This window comes from Sebastes fasciatus, chromosome 17, assembly GCF_043250625.1.
Source record: "Sebastes fasciatus isolate fSebFas1 chromosome 17, fSebFas1.pri, whole genome shotgun sequence".
In the NCBI taxonomy this organism is placed as follows: Eukaryota; Metazoa; Chordata; class Actinopteri; order Perciformes; family Sebastidae; genus Sebastes; species Sebastes fasciatus.
In genome coordinates, this window is record NC_133811.1 from 20,046,057 (window position 1) to 20,068,788 (window position 22,732).

The following is a 22,732-nucleotide window of genomic DNA, read 5'->3' on the forward strand; positions in this document are numbered from 1 at the left end:
ATCAAATCAATCTTATTTCTATATATGTATTTTGAATATACACTTCCCTTTGTTAACACCTTATTTTGAAAACCGGAAGTAGTCACACATGTGTACTTCCACTAACTTCGCCAAGTCCATTGCTAGCTCTTACCGTTAGCTCCGTGCTCTTTATACATCCATGGTCAGCTCCATCGGGGCCGTTTGAATGCATTTAATATAAATGTCAGTTTATGGGTGCTCTAGAGTTGTAGCATCAGCTGATTTGACCACGGAGATGCCAGTGACGGCTGGCTTGACCACACGATACCATAGTTAGCATGCAGCTTTTGCCGTGATGTCTAGCTCTGCTTTTCCTGGCAATGTGTGAAACCCAAAGTGTTTCTATACTTTACTGTACGTGTAGTGTTTACCACTTTGGATTTAACATGTGAGGGTGCAGGTCGACCAACCGCCGTTTTTTGCTTTCTCGTTCTACAATGAATACATCCATGGTTTCGGCTCATTGCAGCTCTGTTCTGGTTATTGAAACGGATACGATATATGAATGCAACATTAAAAGCGGTGACTTCCTTCTACCTCCACATAGACTCAAATGAAGCAAATATATCGATTCTGGCATTAAAAAGTCAATTTCAAAATCGTAAAAAAATAAAAATAAATCGCGATACATAGGTGAATCAATATTTTTCCCACCCTCATAAAGTTTGGTTCTGGTTTTTTGCTCTTGGGTTTATTGCTAAATTGTGTTCTCTCCTCCTCACGTAATCTCTCCATTTGGACCAGTCATGTAGTCTCCTTCATGTTGTTAAATGTCAATAATATGAGACAACATTTCAACCTTTTCAACTCATCTACAGTTAAATCCAGAAACAGCGCACAAATGCAGGGAGACGTGAAACGCACACACACACACACACACACTACGGATCCATCCAGCCAGGGGTCAACTGTGCTATAAAAATCCACCTTGACATCTTCTCCTCCTATAAAACACATCACTTATTAAAAACTATAAAAAGCAGATGAAAAATCGAAAATGAAATCTCAAAAGTAAGAGCTGACGTTATGACTCGGTGAAGAGGAGAGAGGAAAAACAGTAGCCCAAACAGTGACGTTACAGTAACATCCAAATTCAGGGATGACGCTTTTTCTTTTAACTTCTCCCGTCAGAGGCTGCCGTATCATGCGTTTGACGCATGAACCTTGGCTGCAGAGTAATTGCAAGTAAGCTAATGGCACTCTATGACATAAAGCCAGTAACATCGAGCATGTGGAGCAAACTAGATAAAACACATTTGTCATGAGATTGACACGTGTACCATCTACCCCTCTTTTACAACCGGCTGTGAGGCAGGCACTTGACGTTTATGCTGCACTTTTGTAGTCTCCGAGCGCAGCGTTATATAACACAGGATGATGGGATAATGCTAGAATGATGCACTTAAAAAAAGCCGGAGCTCGAGGGAATGACTCATCGCTGGAAACAAATTCTCAAAATCACCACTCACATGTATTTCAATGGAAACGGATGAGAGGTGAAGCAAATATTTGCACTTATTGTTCTAGGTTTTGTGTCATGTAAGGCCACCATGTTGGAGAAATAATACTCAATACTTGGATACTTGGAGACATGCAGACATGTGTCTTACAGGCAGATTTGTATACTGTATTAATATATACTTTATAAATTATATTGGTAATGTACAGTATAGTTTACCGAGCACTAATTCTAACTTTAAAAATGATCCAGTTCTGATGGCCCTTATGTCTTATTATTTCTGGCAACAGAAAAGACACAACGCACACCACCGTCCACATGACAGTTCAATCAATCGGATGTGGTGACAGGTGTCTTTACTCGCCGCGTCCGTGGTCACAATGTGACTTTAGTGAGCAGCAGGTGAGCGAGGGCAAACGAGCACCTGTGCCTGTTTGAATTGGCAGGAATCAGCTGCTACTCCTAAGTGGAGCAGAAGGTTTACTCTGTGTGAAGTGTTGAATCCTACATCAATCCAATTGGCAGCTGCTGCATTTAAATTATAGAAAGCCATGGTGTTGCTATAAAATCCCACTCAGGTGCGGCCCTTAAAATCTCAATGAGCCGGTGATGGAATACTGCTGAAGCCCCTCAGAGATCTCTGACTGAACACTTGAACAGACTTTGCAAAACAATCACGGATTACAAAGAAAAATAGAAGAGGAGAAGAGGAACCAAAGCAGGTGCATGCTGGATATCGCTGCTCCTGCTTGCCGCTCACTAAACCTCCTTTCTGACTGAGAATGTGACTGGGAAAGTTAATAATACATTACTTTATTCAGAAAGGTTTATCTGATATCTCCCCGTTCCAAGAAGGATATTCAGCACATTTCTTCTGCCTGCTCTGTGTTTCATGAAGTTGACCATTCAGTTTGAAGGATAAGACATGCTCACATATTGAATATGTATTATTTATTGAAGACTTAAACAAATTAGAACATTATTTAAATGATATCAGTGTGCTGTATTTGATGAGGTGATGTATTCATGACTGACTCATAAAATACATAAAACATAAAATTGATACAGCATAGTACAGCGATATTTTGCGTGTCAATATTGTATCGTTACACGGACGTCGGCGGAATTATCAATCCTTTATTATATACACTATTAACTTCTTAACAATCCAACGCTAAATAACGCTCCAAACTTACGCTCCAAAGTTATGCTCCAAATGTACGCTAAATTTTGGCGAGGAAAAACTGTCATGGCCATTTTTTAAAGGGGTCCCTTGATCTCTGACCTCAAGATATGTGAATGAAAACTCTGAGATGAACCGAGTGAAAACTGTATCCAATTAGATAAAACAGATGTTGACAAACTGCATAATTTGCAGTTGAAAAAAGGTAATAAATCACAAAATATCGCAGTATATCATATTGCAATACTCGGCATATCGCAAAATGTATAAAATTGCATTAAGATCGCATCGTGATTTAAGTATCATGATAATATTGATGCAAAAAAACATGATAAAATTGCCCCATAAAGGACAAAAATAATGTTTAAAACTATAGTAAGTAAATTAAAATGAATAAATAAATGATTCCTTGGATATAACCTGAGGTGTAATCTTATTAAGTGTCTTGTTATAACCTTACTGTGGTGTACTGTGGTGGTTTATATTTTCAAACCAACCACATAACAATTGTAAGTCAGATATTGTTCTTTAAATACAAACAGAGAAACCCCGACATGCATCAGTAACAGCGCCAATATCTTTTTTCATTTCATAGAAAATGAAAATAAATCACTGAAATGCTGTTTTATTGTTGTTGAACTCAATATTATGCTTTGAAAGTGCTTGTACATAGGTATTGTATAACTCCGCAATCACACACAAACAATATACACACAGGGATATATTACGCTCTAAAACCTCTGACACCTCTTTATGGGCTGTGCAGACAGATATTTACGCTTATGATAAATGCATTTATTCATAGAGCAGACAGAAACGCACTGAAACTTTAATGTAAATTATGTCAATAATGTCGCAGTGCTCCCCCCTAAATCTATAGATGTGTGACATGCACATGATTCAGGGTAGACGGAAAGATTGCTATACAGGCAGGCAGTCTGGACCGCTGTGTGTGTGTATGTGTGTCTGTTTGTGTGTGTGATTTGTATGCCTTGCAACGGGGGAGTGGAGTCAAAGTGTTGCTGGGTTGGTGACCTTGGCTTTAATAATAGATGAATGGTGACAAGAAAAAGAGAGGGACACAGAGAGAGGGGGAATGATGAGACAGAGAGAAGCAGAAACAGAGAGACAGACGGGGAGCCGAAAGAGTGAGAAAGAGAAACATAGAAGCAGGAGTGGTCAGCTCAAAGGCAACACAAGAGACACCACTCTTGTGTGTCTGATAAAAGGAATAGGTGAGTGAGAGAGAAAGAGAGAGAGAGAGAGAGGGGGGGGGGAAGCAGAGGAACCAAACAACAGTGCATTAGGGAGCAACTGATAGAGAAAATCATTGTGATTTTAGAAAGATGGGAAAGAGAGAATGGTGATAGAGAGGTGGCTAATGAGGAAAAATGACAGATATAGAGAAACAGACGGAGAGAGAGAGAGAGAGTGTGAGGAGTGAAAGAGGTGAGTGACTTGTTGGGAGAGCTTCGTTGGCTCACTGATGGAGGACCTGTCTGACACACACACACAAACACACACATACATTGTGTAGTGCATCGGTGACTTTGCAGCAAGGCTAGAGTTACTGATAATATTTATATTTCATAGCCAAGGTCTATGGGATGTGGCTTAAGGAACACACACACACACACACACACACACAAACTCTCTATCTCTCTACCTTTTTCTTTCTCAAAACACACACACATCTCACACAGCCACCCACTAATACCACAGGCGCCAACCTTTATAGTAAATCTTGTGGGTGATGGAGCCAGCACTCAGAGAAAAACACATTTATCTTGAGTATTGATGGAACCTTTCAGGGTATTTGGGTTTGAGTGAGAGAGTTAAATTTAAGGGTACTATACATCCAGGTGAATGTTTTTACTGCTTTTTTTTGTCACTGTGGTGTACGTGTATCTAGGAATGTCAAAAGTATCTTAAGCATTTCTTTACTACAATTTAGTTAAAGAGAGGGTGCAGCAGGATCGACTTGAATCTTTTTGTTTTTTGTGTGTGTATTGGTGTGCGGGGGGATGAAAAAGGGGGGAAATATATGTTTATTTTTTGTACTTTTCCCAATAAAACGATTATTTAAAAAAACTTAAAACCTGCAGTTGATATGTACTTTAACACCAATATATCTGTGACTAATATTGACCAAAAATAACGTTAAATAACGACTTAATTATGCTTGTATGAAGAATAGGTATAAAGGTATTCTCCATTGTATACAGTAGAATATACCTACTTTAGTGAATATAGGCAGCTTAATCCCTGCAAATAAAAGAACGTCAGGCCATCATGCTCATACAGTGGAGTATTTTATAAGTATGGACCCATTTAAATGTTGGTTCTCTCCATTATTGATCACTATGGGGAAATTATTCAGGAGAATTTAATGAAGATATGTGCAGCTATTGTGGAGCCCCTTAGCAGACGCCCTTTATGATGGACTTGTGGTGCTTGATTATTTTTTATTTGATTAACTTTGTACACATTTTCAACTTAAGTATACACAAAATGCTGCAACATTTAAAAATACAGCATAAAACAATAGTAAAAAACTTGAATTCATTTTGGACCGTCTGTTCTTTTAGTCACTGTATTATTTGAAGTTCACATTGTAACTCAAGGAGAATTGAGGGCAAAGATATATCAAAACAATGTGCCATTTTCCCACCACTTTTGGAACTCGCTGCATTACCAGACTCAGCACTGTGACCTCATTATGGCGATAAATCCAAAGATGATGACACCCGAATGATGCGCAGAAAGTTAATTTGTGTAGCGGAGCTCACCTCCCTGTTGTTCATGGACCGTAATCAGATTCACATTACATCTATCAAATAGAGATCTTTGTAAAGGTTAATATTTTTACTATGGCAGAGGCTGAATCAACAAAACAGAGACAAACTGTTTTTAATTGACTTTAAGATAAAGGTCAGGTGTTGCTAGAAAAACATTTATTTTGGACCCCAACAAATAAACCAGAAAATTAATTTTAAAAGTTGAAAGAAATGCCCTGAAATAAACTCCACGGATCAAAAATTAAAATAATTTATGTCCAAAGAGAATGATCTTTTCCATATGAATAGATGCATGGCGACGGCCGAGCAGGCAGCTCGTAGCTAACAGTGCTGACAGATCTAACAGTGCCCTCCACACCCCTAAAGAACATGGACTAAAAGCCGCACGGCTGGCCCGGCTATGTCAACAAAGCACAGAGAAGATTGGATTACAACACACACAGAGGGAGAGCGACTTCATTCTCTGCTCAGGTAGACATTACTCCTCTGTATCTTTACATACACTGTAAACAATTGCTGTTAATTTACAGCAGAATTTCAACAGTATTAACCTGTTATTGCTTAAAAACAGTGCTTTACTGTTAATACAAAAGAAAATCTGTTAAATTATGCTCATAGGCCGTTTTTTAACTGAACTATAATGTATTCTTAAAAAACAGCACTTTACTGCTGATCAACAGTCTAAAGTATCATGAATAACAGTTTGATGCAGTATTTTTTGAATTCTGGGAAGAGCATTTCACCTGATCTGCACATGTGAGGCTGGATCCGTTCTTTTATTCATCCATTCCCATCTTACTGATTATTTGGTAAGTAGTAATTTTATTTAATTAATAAATCTGTGCAAAGGTTATCAGTGATGTTTCCAGTTAGTTTGCATTACAGAATATGTGCATGTCATGATAGAGGGATTCAACAGCTAGCTAGAATTTCACAGATGATTGCATATTAATCGGACAACACAAGGAGCTCATTTTAATATCTATGTATTCAAGTTAATATCTAAGTTAATGTGCTGACACATGTATTTTGCCAGTGAATTCATGCATAACGACGGTGTATACATTTTACAGTCTATGGAAGTCCCTTCAACATTTAAAGTAGCATTAAGACTTCAGTGCACGTTGGTTATTGGGTGGTAATTCAGCAGAGCAGATACAAAATTGAAGGCAAGGTTATTTACTAGCTAACTAGTGTTTTTGAATGATATCTGAAAACCACATGTTCTATAGATCAGATGGTCAGAATATTCATAATTGATCAAAAAACGGTTTCTCAACCAGTAATGCACACCACTCAACACAATTCATTTAAAACATTGACTAAAAATCCATGAAGTTGACTGAGGAAAATTCTTTCTAAGTTTCAGGTGAAACAGCAGGAAGCTATTGGCGCTGGATGGTCAGCCTTGAGGGCCACTTCATATGTGAGGGGATCCAGCCCACCTTCTCGATGGGGCTTGCTGCATTATTTTCCACCTTCTACACCTGCACGCTCAAGTTAATCTCAAGGTTAGATACTTTCAGTAAAACCTGTATTTTTATTGTGGCATTAATCTAAGTGATTCACACAACTTGATTTTTACACAGTACCTGAAGAAACACTATCATTTTTCAGGTGCACCGTAGGAATAAACCCTGAGAGAGGCACCAAGGATGGACAGGGCAAAGTCTTCTCAAAGAAAACTGGCAAATTCACGAGCTACAAGACAAGACTACAACCGTATATCCACATGTAGCCACTCTGCTGATGGGACTCATGGACTTGAGTGGGACTTCATTTAAAATGGTGAGTTTACATTACATACATGATAAGAGGAAATGAGGGGTACACACGCTGATTTTGTATGTGAGAAGTTACAATGAAAGTTGTGTTGGAACTCATATATCTCTCTCTCACACAGTCAGCGGGCTACCAAGGCTGGATTGAGAGAACTGGTGTCTTTGAGTGGGCCATAAGTCATTCACTAACTCACTCCCCGACCATCGCCCAATACTTGGACTTCCACACTTATCCATGTGCCTTGTTAGAGACTGAATATTCATACTTGGACATGATGTCACATGTCTGGTGGTGTTGGTGCTCATTATGATATAAGGCAAAATATTATTTGAGAGTTTTGTTTTAACTCTATGATATAGCTCAACTGTCTGTAGCTGTTCCACAAAGTAAGGTTAGTAAGATTGACAGATGTCTTCAGAAATGCTATTTCTTCTGAAATTTGGTTTGTTATCTGTGTCAGGTTTTTGTTGGCGCTGTGTTGAACTTCATATGAAAATAAAAAGTAAAGTGCAATAAGATAAGCTGTAGATGTTCTTTTCTCACACATTGTACATGATTGTAAAAGCAGTGAATTAGCTCTGTTCTTCACTCACATGTTTTTATGGTTTGCATTCTGTGCTTGTAGCCATATAGACAGACATTTTGGGCATCATAGCCTTAATTATAGCCTTTTTCTTAACAAGTGCCTTTAATTGTATTTAGTGTGACTATTCCTTTGTCTGTAACCTGCTAAGTTGATTCATATAGGCAAAAAATAATGTTTATTAAAATGTATGTAAAAAATACAACCTAAATAGTGCATTAAAACAAATCAGTAAGATAATGTAAAAGAAAGGGGAAAAACAGCTATATAATGTATCTTTAAACAGTAAATTAACTATAAAATACTGTGAAATTAATCAAAAAACCTGTTTATACTGTATTTTTCATTAACAGTACAAAGCTGTAAATTTCAGCGACAGTATAATAATGTTAATTTTACAGTAGAATAATGGCAACCCTGCTGCCAGTTCTTTACTGTTATTTTACTGGGAAATTCTTAACAGTGTAGCAAATACATGTTTGCTGCCATATTAATACTCTGGATATCGAATAAAGACCCTTTAAAGACTTCATCATTATCCAAACATGTCTTCTAATGTTCTTGCTTTATTTTAGTGATAGAACCATTGAAATGTTTGTCTGGGACATGCTAAATTGTGCCATAACTAGTGTTGTCACGATACTGGAATTTCTAACTTTGATACAATACCTTGAAAAATATTAATATTCAACACCATTTTCGATACTATGGGGAAATTTGACACAACATTCAGGGCATCAAACTTGTTGTCGGAAAGAAGAGAGAGCAGAAAGCGCATATTGAAACCATTTCAAATATTCAGTATTGATATCTATTGATATTTTTGACAACACTAGCCTTAACAGTAAAACAATTAGAGAAGAGACAAAAGTTAGTGAATTGACTTAGTAGGTTAAACAGCAATATCTTCTTTTTAATGTTTAACAAAACTATCTTGTTTCCTAACGTTTGCAAACATATCATAGTATTAGCTACTGGTCATGCCTAAGCCCCCAGGAACGCAGCTGGGCTGTGAAGCAAGTTTGGCGTAGTGGCTGCACGAGGTATTGCAACTTCAGCGTTCATCACGTGACACACACCGGCCCAAGAAGCATTTTTCCCATACACAATCATTGGAAAAGGAGCGGCTGTAAAGTGGTGCATCCATGATGGAGCACAACTCATGGAGGTGGTTCCTTTTGAGTTTGAACATCTTTTCTCAGCCCCTTCACACACACTGAATTCATCTACTTGTTCTCGTCTCTCTTTTTCTCACACACACACAAACACATGCTCATTTCTTACCCTTATAGTTGATTTTGAATCCTATAGATCCGACGCTCTCATCGGACTGCAGGTGAAGCCACATCTGGTGGGTCATACTGACTATCAGGTCAGGAACAAAGCTACCTGATAGCCTGGAGCACAAAATACATTCATATTAAATCATTGTCATGATAATCAGCATTATAAAATGTATAATTTTCATCAGTGCAATCATAGCCATAATCAAATTCTCAAGTGCTGCTCTGAGTGTGAACAAATTGATGCTGGAGCAGCATACTGCGCTGGAGGTGAATGCTTTGATTTGGTTTGCTTTGGTTTTGCAGAATGCTGCCTCAGGAAAGAAAATTACTCAGAGTACATTCATACTATCCAGCGTTTTTTTTCAGGCTGCCAACACCTTTTAGGCATAAAAAGTTAACAGTGACGGACTCCACACACCATTTTGCAGCACTTTCAAAATTTAGTAACATCTTTTTAAGTGGAGCACATATAATGCAGACTAATGTTTTACGATGTGACCAACTGCGACCAAAGAGGATGGAGGATTTCGAGCTCCAGTAGCTGACAGCTGATGGCTTAAATCAAGAACCAGAATGAAAATGGACAAAGCAGAAAAAGGAGATTTGGTAGAGATTTTTATTCCAATCATTTAGACTTTATGTGGAACATGTTAACTGTGTTGTGAAGCGTTTGATAGTCTGACAATAGCGCTGCTGTTCATGACGGCAGCTGGTCATTATGGAAACACATTGTGTGTTGCACAATCTGCTTTATAAAATCACTAAAAGAAAATGCAAAAATGCAGCAAAGGCAGCACGTTCTCTGAAAGTTATTACATCCATCTCTAAGGAGTTTATCTCATGACATTACTTTGCTGAAGCTGTTTTGTAGCCATAATCTGCCTGGTGCGACAGCAGACCCTGCTCTGTGCGTATCTCATCATTATAGCTCTAAGAAGACAATTGAACTTCAAATGCATGATTTTCAAGCACTCTTTGAGTGTGTTTTTTTGCTAACTACCTCTTTTAATTTGAAGGGTATTGGGAGTTTTTTTTATAAAGTAAAAAATAATCTAAGAATTATAAATTAAACATATAATTTGCCTCAGAATTGTTCTTTTACAAGCAGCTACTACACTGTTCATGTTGGCATTGTTAGAGAGATTATAAAGTGTGGGATTTCCCACCTCTTATTCATAAAGGAATAATGTAGCAAAGTCAAGTTGCTATATTTCTCAAGTTTTTCTCTGAGGGTTTTACAGTCTGTCTACATTTGACACACACTATTCTTGATTTGCATTAGAAAAAAAATAACTTTTCACAGGGCTTAAATGGGATTATGTAAAAGGATAGTGTACTTACACCTGTAATATAGCTGTAGGATCTCCCACCTCCCCTCCATCTCCTATGGTCAGAGTATCGTAGGCGATCTCCAGGTCAAACTCTTCAAAGTTGATCTGGATTACCTAAAGTTCACACACAAAAACACACACATGCACGTCAGTTTGAAGCCACTTCCAGCCCGAACCAGACAAAATTAAAGACATCAGAACCATACAGCATATGGTAATGTTTATTGAACCCAGTTTAAGAGACATCAGTTTAGAAGTTCGACAAAAAGCCAATGGGATTTTTTTCATTGGGTTTTGTATTATTGCAGAAAATACGCTCTGCAGTAAACACACGTTTATGATATTTACATGTTTTGTTCTGTAAAATAATCTCAACAAATGAACACCACTTTTTTTTTTCTTCTATTTTTTTAATTTATTTTTTTGGGGCATTTTCAGGCCTTTATTGATAGGACAGTGGACAGTTTAGAAAGGGGGAGATAGGGAGGGGGCGACATGCAAACTTTTGCCTTTGTCTCAACTTTATTGCTGTAACGTTTAAACTTTTCCTTGTAATACTGTGACTTTTTTTATTGAAATTACAACTTTATGTCTCATGTCAAATGTTTTGACTTTAGGGAAATTAGCTGTGGTAAATTCATTGATACCACAGAGTACAGATTTACTGAAATAATGACTTTGAAAATGAACTGAAATAAGAAAAAAGCAACATACAGATTAAAAATGGAAGGCATGGTAAAGAAAAAGTAGAAACTACATGAAATGATATTGCCCTCCACTGACCCCAATCATAACCAGTCTGCTCCATAGCAGTTTTTATATTTAGACTTTCAGCTACGACCATATCAAAGACACATTTCCCCTCTCAGGGAATTACCCTTGACCAAAGGTGAATCACTAGAATTCATTAATGCATCACACAGTGTGGTATGAGTTCATTCAGTGTTACAAGAAGAACTAGGAAGAGATGAGAAACACCTCCTGCGCTGCACTGGAAGCTAGGAGAATCGGCGCAGAGCTCGAAACTCTGATCGGGAATTATTAAACCAACACTTTCTGTTTCATCTCAGACCAGAGAGAAACACATTTGGCAGAGAAGAAGACAGAAAAGGAGAGAGGAGAGGAAGAAGAGACGGACAGAAAGGGGGAGAGGAGATGGAGGCAAATGGAAGAAGGGAGGAGAGAGGAGGTGGCAACAAAGAGGAGTGGTGGGTAATAATGAGCATATCTTTGATGTGAGCAATGTGCAGTGTTAGAATATTTCAAACTAGAATTCTGACTTGACCCTCGGGGGGAAACCTCACTCTGCCCATCCTTCCTCTTCTTCCTCTCTCCTTGTGAGGAACTTACAGATTTCCAGATTCAATATTCTGCTGCAGGACTTCAAAAACATCCCAAACATCACACTGGTCTGACTCTCCTCTATGCTGGCGTGTTAACAGTGAGCATATTTACGTGCTTATCAATATCTTCTTATTTCTGAGCGTCTGTTTTTGTAGTCTGTATTCAAACATTCTCTTTGAGTCAGGCATCGTAAATGTAGTTATATTTTTGCCTTCCACTATCTGCAACCTGGACACCCTGGGGACATGAAGTATAATCAGCTTATTCTTACTATGACCACTGATTCCATGAAGAAAGAAGGAACAAATGAAAAAACTGAGCACACAAAACAGCGGCCGTGCCTTTTCCACTTGCACCTGCTGTTTGACTGCTTATCTGTTGGCAGTGTCGCCTGATTCGCTTTTGTTCATGGGGTTGATTTTTATTTATTCCACACCGAGCAGCTCAGTTAATTCTTTATTTTGCTTGTGGCAGCAGAAGCCGCCGTACTTTTTGTGCGATATTACGTCTACATGATGAAGCCATACCAAAATAAAATCAAGCAAGCACCAACACCACCATCACCTGACGTGACCAGAGAGCAGTTGAATGAGGGGTGGGGGGGGGGGTTACAAAGATGAAGCAGTGATCTGCCCGCTGCTCACAATGCTGACTCAGTCTTATCGGCATGTGAGGCAGATTGGATTAAAGCATCACCTTACAAACCTGCTAAACTCTCCCTGGCAAGCACACACACGCGCACAGAAATACATTCACTTATACAGACAGGCACAGCTTGGTGGAGATTAATGTGTCTATTTCCGTGATTACATACTCACCATTTTCACACTTATCACAATATTCCTATAAGCCCAAAGCAGGCGTTCAATACAACAGGAAGTCTGATGATGAATAAGGTACACCGGTATACGCAGAGAATGCTTTTACATATTTTATCCAAAGGCAAGACTAGATCCTGCATTTAAAGGGTTAATCATTATGATTATCATAGTGAAAATATCACGTTGGAAATTCTTGTTTCAATAACCAGCTCACTTTAGTAGTTACATGCTCAGTATGCATGTTAAAAAGTGATGTACTTGTCGGATTTCATACCGACTTTAGTCTTTTTGGCTCATCAAAATTATGATTTGAAAAGAAAATATATATCATGCCATAAAATAAATCCCTCTGGACTTTTACATGCTTCATGGTTTCCTGAAGAACTTCAGACAGTGCTTCTCTACTGGAAAATATCCCAGAAGGTTTATATTAAGCCCAGTGGGCATGAGTAATTGGTCTGAAAAGTGAAGCCAATGCCTTAAACTTGCATTCTTTCTAACAGCCAGCAGGGGGCGACTCCTCTGGTGGCAAAAAGAAGTCCGATTGTATAGAAGTCTATGAGAAAATGACCCTACTTCTCACCTTCTCACTTGATTTATTACCTCAGTAAACATTGTAAACATGACCTGTTGGTCTCAATCGCTAGTTTCAAGTCTTCTTCAATACAGCATGAAAAATTACATTACCATACAACTAAATTGCATTCTCAGTTATTTTTGGAAGGAAACACATTTGTCACAGATTACATTTGTTTTTTTACATATGAGAAATACCTTTGTAAGTCTGCGGACGGCCGCAAAAATAAACACTTGGAGTATAAAATTATAAAAAAGAGCCTTGAAAAAACAAGGTGAGAGCAATAAAGGCATCAACAAATCAAACAGGAGCAGGGGAGCAGTTCTTGAGCGAGTAGCATATAATGGAAATGGCTAGAAATAATGTCCATTAGTGGCTTAGTTATTTGGCTATGTAATGGAGAACATCCAGCCTTCTTTGTTTCTATGGCAGGAAAACGACCGGACCTGTTTGTTCACGCAGTAAAGATAGAGGAGGGCCAGTGTGTTCTGACGATGGAAACTGGACCATCTATCTCCTTGTATACGTCCTTTACAGAACACCCTAATGCCACATCAGCACTGTTCACACAGCATTAAACACAGCTGGGATATAACTGCATTACACTGTGCCTATGTGTGTGTGTGTGTGTGAACGCTGTACTGAAGTCAACTTAGATTGGAACCTCATTACTGAGAGTGTGTGGGTTAGTGTTTATGTGTGCGTTCTGTATCTCTTTCAGTGTGTGTGTGTGTGTGTGTTCGATATATGAAACTGAACACTCTACATATTTCTCCTATCCTCTAATAGGTTGGTGTTCATAGAAACATCCATCTCTCTCTCTCTCTCTCTATCTCTCCCCCTCCATCCTCCTATCTTTCCCTCTCTCTTTGCTGTCACCCTCTTGGTCTCTCTCTTTCTAATTGGCTGCTCCTTCTTTCCATTCATCTATGGCTTCTAGCCAATGAGGCGACAGAATTGGATTTCTGCTTGATAAAGCACTTCCTTTGGTTGTCGTGGAGACAATGAGGTGGGGGAGGCTCCTCCCTACCCATACCATAATAAGATCTGGGGATACTTTGAAGATACAGTTACTGTAGGAATATCTGAAACACCTGGCGAGCGAGGCAGTCAGTGATGCAAAGAGGGCACAGACAGGGCCGGGGAATAATAGATTGTCTGTGACAGTATTACAGTAAACCCTGCCGCCCGCTCCCCTTGAACATGTTTCTGCCTAGACGCTATAAATTGCACCTTTGCGAGAAGACCCGGGCTTTAGCTGATGAAGACTGATGGCCAGAGCCCGCTGCAACTTAGCGTTTTCCCCCTACTTATGTTTCATTGAGCCGAATCCACCAGGTGCCTCCTTTTTAGATAGCAATCTGAACAGAAACCTGTGGGAAAGACTATGTACTGTAAGGCAATGACTTTTACTGTTGCTATGCAACTACTGTGCTGAAAAATCTGAATCACAGTGCTCTTTTACTAAATGTTAAACATGTTTAAACCTGAGCCCTAAAAAAGTGCTACGCCGCTCGTTTTGTCAAGAAGATGAAGCACGTCATTTTGATGACTAACGGCAAGAAAAAGAAGCCGGTGCAGTGATTTTTTTTTGTCTTGTGATTTCTGCCTCATGGCTTCGGTGTGTATGTTTGATTTTATTTCTGTAGGCCTACAGGGTATTACTGAATTCAGTGCTCGTAAATCAGTACAATGAGCCAGGGCCGGCTCTTGCCCTTTTGGTGCCCTAGGCGGAATTGGAATTTGGAGGCCCCCACGCTGCCACCGCCGGCGCCACTCTAGGGTTAGGGTTTCAATCCCTCAGAACCATATCACTAGCCCCGTAAACTGCAATACACATCAGACATCTCAATGGTTTCAAGACAAAAAATTTAAGATTTTTATTTTCATAAATAACTGTATTTATTATAATATAAATAAAAAATTGATCCCTGATATTGTTGGCTTAAAAACTCTCTACAATGAGAGTTACATGGGCGAAAAGTGTATTTCTTTCTTACTTTCTTTATTTGTTCATTTGTTACCTCAATGCAGAACATTAGGAAGTGTGTTCACAGGCATTTCTTATTTCATTTTTTCTTTTTCTGATTTTTAGAGGGTGACCAGCGCCCCCCCAGAAGGTGGCGCTCTATTTGGCCTTTGCCTTACCCTGCAAAGAGCCTACCCAAAAGTGTAGCTTTCCCTTCTTACCAAATATCCTTGCATTCATTTTCCTTGGTCATAGCAGTGTTAACTAAATATGCAGCATGCCAGCACTGCAGTAGTATTCCTCTATCCATGGGTCATGCATTACACTGTGCATGCAAATGCGTATGAAGTGACGCAAAGCCAGTTCATACTTATCGCTGTCAATTTATATAACACAGCATGACCTAGCATTTGCATGTTCGCTAGTGAACTGAAAAACAAAACAGATGATAAGAAGAAAGTGCTTTGGGTGACACGGGAAATACAAAAGGAGAAACTAAATGATGGAGAAAATGAAGAAAAAGACAATAGTACAGTAAGATCTGTTTTTCTGAGAGAAGATAGGAGAAGAGAGGTATAATGATGGCCGTCCCGTCATGCCATCCCCAAGGTTAAATGAGAACAGGGGAGAATGAATTGGCTCTAAAGGCTCATTCTGCCAAAACTAAATGAAGCAATAACATCAGAGAGCTATAGAACCCCATTAACACTTAACTTGAGAGAGAGAGGGTGTGGGCAGACAGAGAGGGATGGAGAGGAACGGGGCTGACAGAGACGGAAAGAGACAAAGAGACAAGAGGGAGTGCTATAGAAACCCTGAGTGTCTTTACCTCCAGAGTATAAGAAGGAGACAGTGAGAAATGTAGAATATGTAGGGGGAATGGAGAGAGTGATATGAGTGCCCTCATCCTCCTCTCTCTATTCTCTCTTTTCTCCATAATATGATGGTCTCAGGCTCTTGAGCTCTTTAATGAAGAATCTGGGTAATTCTGGGGACAGTGCCTCTGGGAGTGAGAGGGATGGGTTGTGTAAAAAAGAGACAAAAAGAAGGATGAGACGGGGGGATTGAGAGAAAAGGAGTAAAGGATGAAATAGGGAGAGACGTGTACAAGCAATAAAAAAGCTAGTGGGAGAGGCAGGCTCAGTTGGGACTATTCCTTTACTCTTCAGCCTCTCTCTTTTCCGGGTCCCAGACGGTGTTTGTGTATCTCGTTGCCTTCTCTCCTCAGGAGATCAACTGACCACTCACCTGCCCACTAAACTGCCCCTCATTCCCTCCTAATTGAGGACAGCTTTTTACTGCCAGTACGCCAGATCATTAATGCTCCCACTCTATTCTTGCCTATTACCTGTTGTTTACCTGCCAATTCCCCACTGCTTGTTTGCCTCCGCCACCTGCCCGATATAAGCCTGTATTTGAACTACTAAATTGCCGTTGACTCCACGAGATGTGTCTCCGAACCTGCAATTTCCTGTTGCTACTACTCACTTGAGCCATGACAGATTGTGAGTTCCTCGACCATCATGTTCCTAAAAACAATGAAATGTCCTCAACACAAACTGTGAGGAAAGTCTTAACAAGAAGGTGACCAATGTCTGTAAACCATATAATGCATTTTTGTAACCTTAAAAATAGGGCTGTCAAAAATAACACGATAGTAATGCATTAACGCAAGTTAATTTTAATTTCTTTAACGCAATCGATATTCCAGAGATTGTACCGGGCTCAGTTTTAAAGCTAGAGTGAAGCAACTGGCATCATATGGAACTAAAAAACATAAGGAATTCACGGTACCAACCATGTCATACTAGCTCATCACGAAGGAGGCTAAATAACGCTCCAAACTGGTGCTACATTTTGGCGAGGAAAAACTGTTATGGCCATTCTCAAAGGGGTCCATTGACCTCTGACCTCAAGTTATGTGAATGAAAATGGGTTCTATGGGTACCCACGAGTCTCCACTTTACAGACATGCACACTTTCTGATAATAACATGCAGTTTGGGGCAAGTCATGGTCAAGTCAGCACACTGACACACTGACAGCTGTTTTTGCTTGTTAGGCTTAAGTTTGCCATGTTACGATTTGAGCATATTTTTATGATAAATGCAGTACCTGTGAGGGTTTCTGGAAAAAATATTTGTCTTTGTTTTATGTTGTTAATTGATTTTGAATAATACATATATACATTTTCATAAAGCAGCATATTAGCCCACTCCCATGTTGATAAGAGTATTACATATTTGACAAATCTCCCTTTAGGGCACATTTTAACAAATAACAAATGTGTAACAATCATGCGAATAATCAAGATTAAATATGTTAATTGATTGACAGTCCTACTTAAAAATTGAAATAAAAAATTAATCATTACAATATAATGTACTGTGTGGTAAAGTCATTTATGTGATTTAATTTCCAATATATTAAAAAGCTCTATAATATTACATCCCCCCTTTTCATTAAATAAATGTGTACTGTAATGTACGATATTGGCTTTGTTAAAGTACAGCTCTTCTCAGAATAATACTTAGCTGGCTCCTTTAAATCATAATGCATGTCACTGAAGTATTTCCAAACTATATAATATGAACTTACTATTTAAAAAAAAAAAAAAGTATATCCTCGATATGATTGATTAATGCTATTGGCTCAAACCAACTTTAAAGCAACTTTAAATTCTTTAAATTCTGCCAAAAATTTACAGTAGGACAAGTCTTACAGTACCAACGATGCCAATCCACGAGCAAGATCTACATTTACATACTGAGGTTTAAGTTTCTTTATGATATTATTAATATGAATGCTCTCATATGTGCCTCTTCACAGGTGCCCCGCATGAATAAAACAACCAAGACAGATGAAACATGAATGAGGATGGGAGCTGATTTGGAGTTGTACTAAATGATTTGTCACTCTTTGTCATGCTCATCCCTTTCTCTTGCTTTGTAACTTCATCTGGCTCTCTAAATGGGCTTAGTGTATTAATAAGCCTCTTACATAATTTCTATACGTGTCTAACTGATGAATGTGACCACCATTTCCACTTGCTTTCAGGTCAGGTTATTTTGTTTAAGATGACTTTTTAGGCATTTTGTGCGAAGCAAAGAGGAGAATGACTGGCCAGACTTGGACCAGTGACGGATTTTTTTCCAGGGTCCCCCATCTGATACCAATAGTGATAGACTTTGGGTATCCGCCAATACCGAGTACCGATCCAATACCAGTGTTTAATTAAGAAGCTGCATGCCTCACTGTGTGGAAGTGACTGGGATCATTCTTTTATGTGTAAGGCAACATCGGGCTTAACTTAAACATTGCTTTCTTAATAAATAAATACATAGATATCCATTTACTGAATTATTATTTATTATTAAAATAATAACTCCTACACCAGCAACTTGGTTAAAAATCTTCAAAATTATCAGGAATTACAATTCAGGTGTAAACCTTTTTAATGCAGCAACAAATTGGTCAAAACTTAAAGAGCAATTCAAATTACAGTATATAATGTATATAGTATATAAACATAGAATTGAATTGAATAGATCGGCTCCATTGTCACCGACACCCGATCCAGCTTTAAAAGTTAATATCTGCCCGATATCCGATCCGAGCATCGGTGCATCCCTACTTATGTATGGAATTATACTCAAAATAAACTATTCCCCTTTTTGTTGTGGACCCCCTGGAACCCCCTCAAGGACCCCTGTGGGTCCCAGGACCCCACTCGACCCCTGCCTCAGGGCACTGCGACTTAAAGGCCTGTCCTGAAGAGGACGTCCATCTCCTTCAGGACAGCTGCTGTACAAATTTACAGACCCGTGACGACCTTAAGTTTGATGAAGCGTCGCACATGATGCGTGACATATTGTATATATGATGTGGTGTGATAAAAGACATGCATGTGATTCAGTATGGTGCATGACATGCACATGAAATGAAATGGAACATTACAGCATATGATAGGGTGCTCTCTGTAAATCTTTTAACGATAAAGGGCCATAAAAATGACTTGATGTAGCTTCAGTTGATCTGGTCTTCATCCAGGTCAACGTGTTTGGCAATATCCATAATCATACATAATACATACACATTCATTTTCAACTTCTTGGTGCACATTACACACACGCATGCACGCACGCAAGCTACGGGGTGCAGGAGGGTATTAGTGCTTTAGCCTTCAACAGTCACATATACATTGTAGCCTTCAACGGAGAATGTATTGCTCTAGGCCATAAACCAGAGGCCTTGGGCTGTGACAGGGAGAGGTGTGTGAGAGAGTCGGGGGGAGAGAGCAAAGCAGCAAAGTGTGAGTGTGTGTGTGTGTGTATTTTGTGGGTGTTAAAAGAGCTACTGTGTGTATTTGAGCACTAGCATGTATGTTAAAGTGTATCTCTGTGTGTGTGCGTGTGAGTATGTGCGTCCCTATGGTGCTGACGCAGGTGTTGCCATTGACGACAGAGCGGTCACCACAGTGACCCTGAGTGGAATAAGGAAGTGTATCCTGAATACCAATCAGATTTCTCCTGGGACGCTGAGCGACCAATCGCAGCTATCATCTAACCTCCAGCCTATCGTGTGCCCCCTTTGCAGGATTAACCGATTACACCGAATTAGACACTGATACGCTCCGACTAGCATGTAATTTACAGTACCTCCTCCTACATGAATTATTATCAAACACATTTCAATTATGTAAAAATGATGCTAAACTAACTTTGTAAATGCCTGTAAGGACTGCTGTGTTTTACCGATTAAAATTACATTGAATGCATAAAATTAATACGGAGCAAAGCCTGCAAGCTAGATCAAAGCTAGTCCAGGCAGACGACTTGAGCTGAGCTGCTACGCTCACACATGACATACTGTACTCACTGCAGCATACTGTATATCAAACACACTGTTGGTACAATATGGCACACTTTAAGATGATAAGCGCTCCCCACTCTTGCTCTGCCAATGCTGCTGTTGCTTTTTTAATATTTCACAAGACCCACTTATATCTCAACATTCACCTGTAGGCTTTAAGTTTGGTTATCATCATCACCCCCTCAATGTGTTTAGCTTGGATACACTTGTGTGGAGTAATGTGATCACAGCCTACATGTAAAATATCAACTCTGTACATGCTACAAATGTGGATTCCATATAATAGTGAATGGATTCCACTTGTGTTGGTTTACTGAAATAGCTTCATAATGAAGAACCTTTACAATACAATACAAATTGTATTGTTGTTTTTATATAAAGGTTCACATATTCACCATTAACTAGTTGTTTATTACCATGAATATTAGTAGCATATAGTTCTGTTTTAGTAATTAAAAAAGTATTTATTAATGCATTATTCTGCATAAATATATTCTACAACTACTAGACCATCAACTAAGTGTTTTCCCTCAATAACCTCCTAATTACAGTTTATTGATAGTAGGGCTTGGCGATATGGCCAAAATCTTCTATCACGATATAGGTTGCGTCATTTCTCGTTCCCAATATACTGTATATGACGATATAGCACGCTTTTGCTGGTAATTCAATAAATAAATAGTCTATGTGAAATAAACACATGGTTAAAATATTTGTGTATACTCCTGTGTGAATTAAATACAAATGAAAAGTACTGAGTATTTTCTAATTTGAAGAACTTGAGTGCAAAATGTTTTACAGTGAAATTATAGACAGAAAAAGAAATAAACAAAGGCCTAGTCTATATCGCAATAGAAATGACAGAAATATATATACGACGCTATATATTGTCATATTACCCAGTGCTACTTGAAAGTAAGTAAGGAAGTTGTTATACATGAATTATGATCTTAATATGCTTTGCTCAGTATGAGCCTTATAAAGTGGTAGTACCACAAGATTAGTAATTCCCCCTTAATAACATTTAATAAATATGGTTTATTCTTATGTAATAAAACAGAAAACTACAAGTGTTAATAGTGTCCAAATAACTCTAAATTAAGTCGTTCTAACTATGTATGTTATGTATGTATGTTCACCATTCTAAAGTGAGGTCTTGCTCATAACTCATTCACTAGTAGTTTGACATTTATTAACCCACACAGGTTCCCTATTCTAAAGTTGCCTCCTCTTCACGCTTAGTAAATCCAGTATAGCACACAACTACTGCAATTAACCAGTGGGCAACGTCGGGGTCTGAAAAGTGAAGCTAATGCGGAAGTGCCTTAAACTTGCATTCTTTCTCATAGCCAGCAGGGGGCGACTCCTCTGGTTGCAAAAAGAAGTCAGATTGTATAGAAGTCAAGATGGCAACAGCCAAAAACCAAGATGCCGAACTCGAGGCTTCAAAACGGCAGTGCATAAACCAATAGGTGACATGACGGTGACTATGTCCACTTCTTTTATACAGTCTATGCAATTAACAGAACATAATTCATTTATAACAATTCCCTTACTTACTATCAATAAGCAGTAATTAGGAGCTTAATGAGGTGAAAACTCTTAAAAAAAAGACTGTTATGCAAAACAAGGCATTAACAAGTGATTTATAATGACTAAAAATGAGCCAATATGTTACTAATATGCATGCTAATAAGCAACTAGTTAATGGTGAATATGTGTACCTTAATATAAAGTGTTAACACATGGGTATACGTGCTTCTATGGGTAAGGCACAAGTGTATAAATCACACATGATGGAGTGGATGAAGTCACATTATGGTCATATTCCATTTAGTTCCAAAATGATAAATAGCAATGTGTGTTCATTTACATCAACAATTTGAATTTCAGTGTTTGTTTGACAGAGAGAGAGAGACAAAGAGAGAGAGAGGGGATTTACCTTATTGGGATTTGAAGCAGTAATTATCCACACACACTGTGCGTTGCTCTCATACTGAATTGGGAAGTTAGGAGATGTAAAGGTTCCTGACGGCCCTTGAAGATTACTGCCACATGTCTTCACTGTGAACAGAAGAAAAAAACACAATGTCATTGTTATTAGCAACTGCAGAAAATCTGTAGCGGTATTAGCAACAACAATTTGTGTACTGTTGAGTCACAGCACAACACGAGAGAGACAATTACCTTTATAATTAAGCCATTAGGTTTGTGCTCTGCCACAGACTCTCTGAACAAATCCAACAGCAAAATATAGCATAGTTTGTGGATCAAAGTAGCATCGTAGTAAAAACAATTAAAAGTGACACCAATGCAATGCTAAGAGTGTGGTTACAGAAAGAGAAGAGAGAAGAGACCCAAATGCAGACAAGAACAGAAAGAGGAACATAAGGTCAGAAAGATGTTATTGATACTGTCAGCGACATCTCCCTGGACAGAAGTACTTAATTGGACGCTATTGGCTGTGAAATACCACAGGATTAGGTAGTATTGACTCATAGAGACACTCACCAGCAATTTACTCTCAGAATCTATTGAAAGTCAACAACTTCCAACTACTAGCTCGGTAAGAATTATATTCCATCTTAAAAAGAGGAAGAAAAAAGAAAGTGTAGCTTGGGACAACGCACATCTTAGGTACAAGATGTAACAGATACAAAGGCTTTCTTCTTCTTGAGCAATGAAGCTACATTTGGTTCAGTACTGT

At 38.7% G+C, this 22,732-nt stretch overlaps 1 protein-coding gene across 8 annotated transcripts in view; it reads right to left on the reverse strand.

Moving 5' to 3' along the window:
• The window catches only part of csmd3b (CUB and Sushi multiple domains 3b), a 408,609-nt gene that overhangs the window by 121,768 nt on the left and 264,109 nt on the right, over positions 1–22,732 (reverse strand). For all 8 annotated transcript variants that reach the window (XM_074614488.1, XM_074614493.1, XM_074614494.1 and 5 more), the window contains 3 exons: positions 21,968–22,089; positions 10,454–10,557; positions 9,111–9,223 (listed from right to left, as the gene is read on the reverse strand). In XM_074614488.1, the coding sequence (XP_074470589.1) occupies positions 9,111–9,223; positions 10,454–10,557; positions 21,968–22,089 (339 nt within the window). The remainder of the gene's footprint in view (positions 1–9,110; positions 9,224–10,453; positions 10,558–21,967; positions 22,090–22,732) is intronic.